This window comes from Teleopsis dalmanni, chromosome 1, assembly GCF_002237135.1.
Source record: "Teleopsis dalmanni isolate 2A chromosome 1, ASM223713v2, whole genome shotgun sequence".
Classification (NCBI taxonomy): domain Eukaryota; kingdom Metazoa; phylum Arthropoda; class Insecta; order Diptera; family Diopsidae; genus Teleopsis; species Teleopsis dalmanni.
The window spans coordinates 140,102,268-140,113,766 of record NC_051846.1 but is presented as its reverse complement, the minus strand read 5'-3'; the positions used below and the strand labels follow the sequence as shown (position 1 = coordinate 140,113,766).

Sequence of the window (11,499 nt, the reverse complement as noted above, 5' to 3'; positions counted from 1 at the left end):
TATTTGTTAGCTTATAAATAAAATTATCTCATGAAATATTACATTTTAAATAATTTATTTGTTTAATTGTATATTAAATATTTTAAAATTTAATTTTATTTATATACTAATAATTAAATAATAATGTTAATATGCATAAAAAATTCAAAAATTTTTGTTCTTGTCTTTTTGATATCTACTTGTAAGCTTGTAAATAAAATTATCTCACGATATATTACATTTTACATAGTGCAACTCTGTTTTGAGGTTTTGCCCATGTGTTCTCTTAAATTCGTGTGTTGGCAACACTATTATCCATATTATTTCATTTTTGAATGTTCTTATCCACCATTTCCATTTAATATGAACATTTTGAGCATTGAAACGAGGCGAAAGTTGCGACTGACTTATTTAATGATGATATGTCAAATTTTTTATTTAATGAAAGAAGTATTTGCTGGCGAGTTTATTCGTTTTAAATAAATTACAACAAAAAGGAATTTATCAAATTTAAATTGAATAATTTGTTGTGCGTTAATTGTTGTTGAAAGAATTGAAAATAAATTTTTTCTCTATATTGAAAAGTGAAAAGTTGTAGTTCAAACGACAAACAGCAAGCAAGCAGCAAGGCTATGAAAAATTTCATATGAAATGTTCGATTTCGGTGCTTCTCTGTACAAATTTTTTCAGCAGTATTTGAGTGCAAAAAATTGAGAAGATGACATAAAACACAACGAAAAAAAACTATAAAAAATGAAATAGTTAAATTAAATTTGAGGTTTTTACCTTTAATTAAATCAATTGAAATTTTAAATATATAATCTATATATATATATATTTTCAAAAAAAAAAAAATTAATTAATTAACACGTGTGTGTGCGTGTGCGTGTGAAATCAACAACAACAAGAGTGGAATTTAAAGATTCCAATTACGACAACTTCAAAATGGAATACTATTGGGGTTTGTACCTATTTTGTACTTTTTCTTTGACATGAATATAAGAAGAAGTTCTTGACATTTAATAATAAAAGAACTACAATATGTTTGAGTAGCCAGACATTTAAAAACATGTATATATATGTATTTGTTCATTTTTTTTTTATTTGATTTTACGTTGGTTTAACAGCGCATATTGTATTTTTTACATTCCTTCATAAACATGTTAGGAGTAATTCATTTAAAAGCGCCATATGTAGAAAAGAGATAGCATTATTACACTTACCGTTGATTTCTTTATTGAAATATTTTAACAGCAGTTTTAAGAAAAATGTTACTTTTTTCAAAGAATAAGTAATAAAAATAGAAAATAGGCAACATAACTATGTGCCCCACTGTTAATGAAGTTTTTTTTTGGTTTTTTTTTCTTTATTGTTGTTCGAGTAACGAAATCAATCAGCATTAACATAACATAACAATAATAGATTTAAATAATATGAAAACTGTTTGTATTTCAAATGTAAGTTAGCTATGTATATGTATTGTATGTATGTTAAGCGGTTAACAGATAAATTTATGTATTGTACATGGGATGTGTTTTATATTTAAATAATGTTCATTATTTGAGTACACAAAAAAAAATTAAAAAAAATAAAAATGATAAAAAATTTGTCATATTTAATTTAATATAATTATATTTAGATATAATGTAAAAATTTTAATTAGTTAATTACTTATTATTTATAGAATTTTCTTGAAGTAATTTATTTATTATTATAATTGTTATAAAATAATAAATTTATTATGGCAATAATTTTAAGTATATAAATTTTTAATTATTTGAATAATTGTAATTAAATAAATTATTTTTTATTTAAATAATTTTTATCAAATAAATTAGTTATTGAATATTATTTATTTATTAATTATTATTTATTTGTTAATTATTATTTATTTATTGATTATTATTTATTTATTAATTATTATTTATTTATTATTTATTAATGTTAATTTTTTCTTGTCGAGAATAACGCGTTTTATGACGAAATGAAACTATTTAATATTTAGAAGAGTTCAAATAGAAATGAAAAGGCAACAAAAATTTTATAAATTATTTATTATTTGAATAATTTTAATTAAATAAATCATTAATTATTAAATATATTACTTATTAATAAAATTATTGTCATTAAATAAATTATTTAATTACCAAATATATATATATTTAATATATATAAATATATAATATATATATATATATATAAATATATATATATATAAATATATAAATGAATAAATTACATTTTTGTAAATTTAAATAGTTAATAATTAGCAATAATTTAAGTTGAATTTATAGGTAGGCTAGGTTATACCGGCGAATCCAAGGAATACACTTAGGCCTTTAAGCGCATTGTGCTACGAATTTATAATTGAAAGAACAAAAATTGTTAATGCAATTATTATAATTTTAATTTGAAAAAAAAAATAAAGAAAAATTAGATTTTATAACCTTTTTACGAGAGTCAAAGTTTAGGTTTAGCAATATGGTTAAAAATTTTACGATTTCAAACATATTTTTAAACACTTTAATTCAATTACGTATATAATTAAGTAAATTTAATTTATTGTTAAAAAGTATGTGTTAAATTTTTGTATAGTTCTATAAATATAATATAATATATTAAACCCTGATTTTCAAATTATTCTTAAACTTTTAAGTGTAAGCCAAAAATTTTCATAATATAAAATCCGATGTCTAATAGTGTTTAAAATAACATAAGAGATCATAAAGCTATATCTGTAAAATTTAAAGAACAATTGTATAAAACTATTTTTCGTTTTTAAAATTGTTCTGGTATCACTTAGAAAAATAACTACTTATTGTGCATACAGAGATTATTGTAAGCTATAGTTATATATGAGGATAATTTTAGAAGAGAAGAAGAAGGGAGTATTTTTTCACCCCCATAAATACATACTGCAAAGATAGTTTTTTGAGCGTGATAACATATATATACATATAAAATTTTTTTTTTTTTGTTTTTGAAATAATACAATTAAAATCTATTTCATTTTTACGGAATGATAAAATAAAATACGACACAATATTTTCAGTGTCGTAAGCTCATTATTATTTAGTTATGTTCATTCTTCGAAATTAAACTCTTAACCTTTATTGTGTAGGCTTTAAGACCTGCGCAAATCAATGTCACACGATACATTGTTTTTAATACCGTACGATATCTTTACATATCCGGCATTGTAATGGTACCAGATTCAGGACAATGGACGTCGCAAAACAGTAAATATCAAAAAACAGTAAATATCAGTTTTTTTGATATTTAATTCTTATAAGCAAAATAGAAGAATTTGAGGAAAATTTAATAATATTGTATCCGCTAGCACGAATTTTTAATCTTAAGAGGTTATTTAATTTCTGGTATCATAAAAACATAGAAGTAGAGAGTCTTGAAAATGTCAAATACCTTTCATCTCATGGTATATATAGATAACATCAAGTGAATAGTAAATTTATAAGTTTAACTGTTAACTAATGTTAAAAAACTTTATATCTTATCCCTAAGAGAGGAAGATATTTTCGATATTGGCATTGGTGTAGCAAATGGACTTGATGTGTACCTTCCCTGAACCGTTGCTCTTCATAACTGTTCAATTGTTAAGGCAAATTTATATACAATTTTTCGTTAACTTGAGACGTTCTATTACTATTATTATACATTCACATATAGTTAGAGATTGATATATATATATATTCATATTAAGTTTCTCCATAATATATCTTATATGTAACTATATATCGTATAGTTTATATTAGACTTAGTTCCTGCAGTTGATAACATTTCTTGGTTTAAGCCGTTCTATTAGTATTCTAGTATAACTAGTTTCTCCAGTATATAGTTAACATGTTATATATCTACATATCTATATATACATCGTATAATTTATATTACCAACTCTTACATTTGGTAACTTTTTTGTCTCGAGTCATCCTATTAAAACTTTTCTAATATAAGTAGGTTCATCTTTATATAGTTTATTATAAGACCTTGCGTTCTACAGTTGGTAATGTGTCTTGAGTTAAGTTGTTCCATTACTCTTACTATTACAGTTCCTAATACATTTTTTTTAGTTTTGGCTGTTGTTGTTGTTGTCCGCAGGGATTTGCTTGCATAGTACCTTTTGGGAGCATTGAACCGGCCGTTCTTGGTTGCGAATAGTATTGCTGCGTGCGTTACTTATAATATATTTTTCTTGTTCTAGTATTTCTTTCTTATCCATTACAAGTGAATAAATAATTTTGAACGATTTTAAATTCTAGTAACCTTAGTAACCAAATTGAAATTGAATGACAGACTATTTCAAACCTTATACTCTCTTATTTAATTATATTATTATTGTGATATTTTCTATATAACGTTTTACGAACTTATTGTTTTAATGATCAAAATTTTAATTTATATCTTTTTGAGCGGGCTAAAGGTCAGTTGTTTCAATAAAATAAATTCTTCAATAAATTTTAAAAAAGATATATTAATTTCTTATCAGCAATATTTCGACTAGAGTTAGTGATACTTTGAAGATGACTATAGCCTATTATTGAAATTATAGTAATAAAAAGGTAGAGGTAAAAAGGTAATATATTTTAAAATTAATTTAAATTTGTGTATTTAAACAATTTACCAAAAAAATACATATATTAAGAATTTTTACTATTATACAAGGGTATTGTATAATTGTGCAACTGATAATAATTATATCTTATCACTTAATATTTGCATATGGGTCAGTAGGGGAAAAAACTTTGTGTTACATATTATTTGCAATCCAACAGGACTAAAAGATTATTTGACAGACTAAATTAATCTTATTTAATCTGTAAATAATTATATTAGGTTATATACGATTTCGTCATACAAAAAATTCTGTTTTTACTCTTCATGAACTACAAAGATATTAAACTTTCATTAAACATTCAAAATTATAAAAATTTATTATTATTTGTATAATCTTTTTACAAACTCAAAATTTTAACTATTTATTATCTTAATAGGCGGTTATGTTTATATGAATGGAGATACTGTTAAGCTACAACCACCTGTCGCCACTACAGTTTATACAAATGTAGATCCGGCAATGTTGGCTCCAAATTTGTATGCTTCGACTACACAATTGGCAGCTTCGGCAGCAACACACATTCCTATTATAGCAACCACCGCAACTCAGCCGCCCCATCCACAAGCATTACAAGTGGCAGCTCCACAACCAACTCAACACCAACAACTGTTACAACATACACATGCTCATAGTCACACCGCCGCCCATACGCAACAACCTACAATGCAAACAGTTCAGCCGCAAGTGCAACAACATCAGCAACATTTGCAATATGCACATCAACCGCAAGTTGCAACTGGTGGTGCTGCCGCTGTGACGACCACAACGATTGATAACACCGAATATGCCGTTATGAATGGCACTGTCTGCTATAGTCAAGATGATTTATCCGGTGCTGGTACAAATTTGGTCACTGTTGAACAGTTGTCAGGAGCAGCTGCATCAGCAGCTACACACAACCCACACGTACAACATCATGTTGTTGTACCCAATGGTGTTATACAGCAGCAGCAACATCAACACCATCAAGTGCAACAGCAACAACACCAACAGCATCAACATCATCAAATCTCCAATAGTGGCAATAGCAATAATATAGGTGGAATCGGCGCTGAAAGTAATGTCATGTCCTTGGAGCAATTGAAACAGAGTTTGGCTACCCAATTAGAATATTACTTTTCAAGGTACTTAACTTAATTTAAATCTCATTGTTATTATTTATATATAACTTAATTTTATATCTATAATCCATTAGAGAAAATCTGGCAAATGATACTTATCTGCTTTCACAAATGGATAGTGATCAATATGTACCCATATGGACTGTTGCTAATTTTAATCTTGTGAAGAAATTGACTAAGGACATTAATTTGATAACGGAAGTGTTGCGAGAATCCCCAAATGTGCAGGTACATGAAGACGGTAAACATGTTCGGCCAAATTGTAAGCGTTGCATTGTTATCTTAAGAGAAGTTGATGAAAAAACCCCAGTAGAGGAAGTGAAGGTAAGAAGTGAAAAGAGTTTTAAACTTATAATGTTTATTAAGAAATAAAATTTACAATTTGTAGAAAATATTTGTTCACGATAATTGCCCCCGTGTGATATCTTGTGAGTTTGCGGGTAATGATTCGTGGTATATTACTTTTGAGTCTGATGAGGACGCTCATAAAGCGTTCCAGTTTTTACGTGAAGACGTTAAAGAATTTCAGGTATGCTTTCAAAAATCAATAATATATGTCATGTAAATAATAATGTCTTAGTTTTTGTTATAAATATAAATATATAATCTAAATATATATATTCTTTATATAAACAAATTAATTATATAATTTGTTATTGTATTACAGGGAAGACCAGTAATGGCTCGTATGAAAGCCAAGCCTTATGTACACCGTCTACCAATGTCGAATGTGAACCCTAAGAGTAATAATTACAGGCTAACTTCTCCACCAGCGGCTGTCTATGATCCTAATGCTGCAGCTGCTGCTGCAGTTACATACAGTGGACCTCAACGTATAGTTTATGCTGCCAACGGTGCAATGGCGCAAGCACCTGTACCATATAATGGACAAGTACATTTAATCGTAAGTAAAAACTAATTATTAAATTATATGATAGATATGTTATTTATATGCAATTGTCTTAATATCTTTATAAATATTTTTATTAACTATTACAGCCATTCCAACAACAACAATTATATCCAGGATTTGTTGCTGCACCTTGGCAACCGACGGCTGCTGCTGTAGCGGCAGCCGCTAGCACGGGTCATGGTCAAAACTTCTATGAAATTGGAAACGTCTTTACAGCCAATGGCTTAACGGCGCAAGGTTTACCTGCTTATGCTACATCAGCACCACAGCCTGGTGCACCGATGGGCTCTTCGAAGTCTCAAGGCGGCGGTGGGCGATATAATAATCATCGGAACAATTCTAATAATGGAAATAACTCAACTGGTCATAGAAATAAGCCACGAAACTCTTCACAACAAATGCAACATCAACAACCTCAACAACTAGCTGGCGGAAATATTATTGTGTCAAATAATGTAGCCGGAGGTATAGTCAGTGTTGTGCCTGCTGCACTAGTAGATCAGCATTCTCAACACCAAACTCAACAGCATCAAATGCAATCACAGAATCAACCCCAACAAGTTGCTGTAAGTCAAACCCATCAACAGCATCAGCAACAAGGCGTCAGTTCCAATCGACACTTTTCAAATATGAAAACAAATACAGGTTAGTAAATCGTAAAATTAATCACAATGAAAGATGATGAAATATTTATTAATGAAAAAAACTATTATTAGGTGGTATACCAAAATCGTCCATGGAAAAAACATATGTAAATAGTGGCATATCTACCCATCACCTTTATAACACACAACCGCAATCAGTTGCTACTGCACATCATGTGCAAAATCAAGCACAACAGCTTCAGCAACAAGCAAATAATAATTCGGCGCTTATGCAACAAACTCACTATCAAATGCCTTCCTCAAATGCTGTGCCCACAGGTTCTATTCAACATGCTTCCTATGTACATGCAACACCAACAGTGTCAGCACAACATTTACAATCCCACCACCAACAACAATCACAACATTCACATGGTGCAGAATTACAAGATGATGCCTTAATTGGTGGCAATGAAGGGCAACAGCAATCTTTGCATGCACCACAACACAGTCGAAATATGTCTAGTTCATCATCTTCATTGGCAACTTCTGTTGGTGGTGGTGGAGGAGGCAAGGATCCACCACATTGGTCTCAGCCTAGACATCGACGACGACGACGTGATGATGATGGCAGTGGCATGAATTACTCACCTAATAACCGTATGAGTAATGTTGGAGGCGGCGGGGTCAGTATTTCATCGTTTTATACAACTAATAGCACATTTGTCCATACTGGGGGTGGTGGAGGAGGTATGGCTGGACTGGGTAGTGTAGGGGGAGGGAGCAGCATTGGATGCGTTGGCATCGTGAACGGAGGAGGAGGCGGCAGCGGTACTGGAGAAGTGCATTCAGTTACTAGCAACCCCACCACCACCGTCATCACTGCCGTCGGCACCAGCGGCACCCCAATTTCTAATTTGTATAAACTTAATCCAAGCCAAAATCAATCTCAATCTTCAAATTTAAATCATGCCCAAAATATGTCCAGTAACTTCCTTAACATCAATAATAATAATAAATTAATAAGTTCTACTAATACTACTAATACAAATACTATTAAGTCCACTAATAATTGTCATAATGAGATTACTAACGATATAAACAATTCAAATTTGAATTGTATTAATATAGCAACTACTACCACAACAATTACAATTACAACAACTACAAATATAAATTCCCAAAAAGCCAAAATAATTATGCAATCCTCTAATTCCCAGCAGCAATCCTATGGTAATTCGCATCATGGTCACCAACAATCTTCCTCGGGTCCATCAAGCAATGTTTCCCAATCGTCCAATAGTGGCCATCACTCAAGCCGTGGAGGTGATACAGGACATCATGGTGGAGGTTATATGCATCATCGCGAGGATCATCGCGGTGGCTATAAAGGAAATAATTACAACCCACATTACAATAGTGGATCGCATCATCAGTCCCAGCATGGATCGTCGTCATCTTCACATCATCCCCATCATTCTACCTCTCAACATCATCAGTCTCATCATGTTCCCTCCAGTCATCACTACAGCAACCACCATCATAGCGGTGGTGGTGGTGGTGGCGGAGGCAATAACATTAATAGCTCTAGCGAACGGGGTGGCGGACATCACAATCAGCAAAATCAAAATGTTCAACCAGTGCAACCTCCACAGTTCGACTTGGAAGCAGATGCGTTCCCACCACTGCCAGGTGAGAAAATCTATTTTAATAGTTTAAATTGTAAAAAAAAATATTTTTTAAAAAAAAAATTTCCAGCCAAAAGTGGCAATAAAAATTGGTAATTTAATTTTTGAATTTTGAATAATAGCAACATCTTCATCGGCTGCTTCTTCCGCAACATCAAACCTTTCCGCATCTAATATTACCAATAACAATAGCGCTTTAGCTCTAAGTAGCAAACAAACTGCCAATATAAGCCAGCAGAGTCATCATCAACAGCAGCAATTGGGTTCAAATGACGCTACTAATGCTACAACATCTGCCATTATTAGCAATACTTCTAGCGGCGATCAATATTTAAAGGCTTTCAACAACAATCTGCAACAAATACAGCAGAACCAATACCATCAAGGCTCAAATAGCAGCGGTACGCTGCCATTAAATAAAGGTTCCTTTATTAATACCAGTAGCAACTCAGGTAGTGGTAGTGGCGGAAATGGTTCCTCCGGTTCCAATAGCAATTGGACAGAAAATAGATTGTCTGATGTGGTTCGAGGTAGCGGTGGAAATACAAATAGCAAAGGCAATAAATCGCGAAAAGAATCTACTCATAACAAGCATTATCATCAGCAAAGTCAACAACAACAACAACAGCGGTCAAGTGCAATAAGTCCACCAATGATATCTGCCGCTGATACGGTTACTGTTGAGGAAGTCTCATCAACAGTCACAACTGCAGCATTGACCAAGTCCAATAATAAATCAATGACAAATAAACAAAATAACTCCTCATCTGTGATAAAGTGTATAACACAAAATAATAAAAATATAAATAATAATACGAACAGTAGTAACAGCAATATATTAGCAATGCATGCTACTGAGATTAGTAATAGCAACACTAACATCAACCACGATAAAACAATTAACAAGACTGAGGAATCATTTACTACAGAAGCTATTAATAAACAGCAATCAATTAGCGATAATAGCAACGAAAGGTCTAGCAACAGTAATGTAAATAATAATAATAATAGCAGCGCGAAAATATCGATTGCTACACCAGCTACCTCATCGCCGAACATACTTGCTGTTACCTGCAACGTTTCCACTATGACTACAAATTTAGCAGATTGTAGCTTAAGCAATCATAAAAAGCCACCCGCCATTGCTGCTTTACTCGCCAAAAAAGATACGCCAAAAGATGCTACTAAACAAAAAAATGCCTCGACATCCACTTCATCGTCATCAATTGAAAATATTGCAGCAGCTGTGGCTGCTGCAAATAGTGCGCGTTTAAGTTATGCGCAGGTTGCACAACGAACTGATGGTAATAGAGATACTGCTGGAACTTTATCACCAATTGCCATTAACAAAAATGAGATTGTAACTGGACCAGCTGTGGTAACCACTACGACCCCAACAGCAACAACTGCTAAAATCGAAATGACTGCAACAATTGGTGAGAAAACTAACGAAAAGTCTGCTGCTAGTACAAATGTAATGGTGGAAAAAAGAAATAATTCAAATGCTACAAATCAAACTTTTGTCCCTACTGGTGCTTTAGCCGGAAACAATAACAATAGCAATATTGGTGCTGTGAATACAATTGGAAACGTAGTAATGCGAGGTGAAAATACAAAAGATAAAGGTAAGTACTGAACAAAACAAAATATAATTGTAATATACATATATATTTAATTTATAATTTTTTTTTGTTTTTGTAGATGCTTCTCGTGAAAATAGACAAAGCACTGGTAGTAATAATAGTGCTAATAGTAGTAGCAGTAGTTCAATAACGACAGCTACAGTAAATGTTAGTCGTAACCGTTCCGATGCTAAAGACAAAAATGTACGTGACAGAGTTGATACTGGCGATAGTAATAGTAGCGCTGCCAATTCGTTTAGTCGTAAGGCTGGACGTAATAATTAGGATGTATGATAGCATAAAGAATTTACATGAACCCAAAAATGATTAAAATAGTTAAGAATGCACATAAATTCTTACGTATATATATATATGCCAAAATAATATATAACAATTTAAAAATGTGACGTAAATTTGATTTTAATATATTAAAAATATAATATATAATACATATAAAGTAATAGTATATATTATGATAAAAATAATATACATTATTAGGTGATGTATATGATAAAATTATTTTATACAGATTATAATATATATAATAAATTATATAAGTATAAAATATGTTAATATATATCATAACGTATCATTATAACGTATGTAATAAAATAACAATTAAAAATAAATAATAAAGTATAACGTAAAAGTTATATGACAAACTAAACATAATCATAATTTATATAATACATATATATTATTAATAAAATACGTAACATTTATAGTAATTAATATTTTATATATATTTATATATATGTTTGTATACATGTTTATATATATGTTTATAGAGTGCAATATGTGTTTAAGCTGCATTAAATATATTTACTAAATATTCTCGAATTATATTCAATATAACGCATATATGTATAACATATATATGTATATACGTAAATATATACATATAAGTATATATATTTTAATATCGCTAATATTTAGTTAATATGATATTTAGTGCAATG

At 30.3% G+C, this 11,499-nt stretch overlaps 1 protein-coding gene across 3 annotated transcripts; it reads left to right on the top strand.

Annotated features, from left to right (window-relative positions):
* Positions 1 to 847: 847 nt before the first annotated feature.
* Positions 848 to 10,945, top strand: LOC119669029 (la-related protein Larp4B-like). 3 transcript variants are annotated; one of them, XM_038078758.1, is made up of 11 exons: positions 4,379 to 4,417; positions 4,484 to 4,570; positions 4,989 to 5,736; positions 5,808 to 6,057; positions 6,122 to 6,262; positions 6,401 to 6,637; positions 6,733 to 7,291; positions 7,363 to 7,916; positions 8,454 to 8,922; positions 9,041 to 10,543; positions 10,620 to 10,945. In XM_038078758.1, the coding sequence occupies exons 3-11, from the start codon at positions 5,003 to 5,005 to the stop codon at positions 10,823 to 10,825; spliced, it is 4,653 nt and encodes a 1,550-aa protein (XP_037934686.1). In that variant the 5' UTR covers positions 4,379 to 4,417; positions 4,484 to 4,570; positions 4,989 to 5,002; the 3' UTR covers positions 10,826 to 10,945. The 3 variants fall into 3 exon arrangements, with proteins under 3 accessions (XP_037934685.1, XP_037934686.1, XP_037934687.1); XM_038078757.1 differs by lacking the exons at positions 4,379 to 4,417; positions 4,484 to 4,570 and adding an exon at positions 848 to 940; XM_038078759.1 differs by lacking the exon at positions 4,379 to 4,417 and having other exon boundaries at positions 4,442 to 4,570.
* The last annotated feature ends 554 nt before the right edge of the window (positions 10,946 to 11,499 follow it).

What these genes read in the sequence shown, in the direction of transcription:
- LOC119669029 (XM_038078757.1), top strand. An exon ending in AAGACGTTAAAGAATTTCAG is followed by an intron (nt 6,263 to 6,400) that starts GTATGCTTTCAA and finishes ATTGTATTACAG; the next exon opens with GGAAGACCAGTAATGGCTCG. An exon ending in GTAATGTTGGAGGCGGCGGG is followed by an intron (nt 7,917 to 8,453) that starts GTCAGTATTTCA and finishes AATTCCCAGCAG; the next exon opens with CAATCCTATGGTAATTCGCA.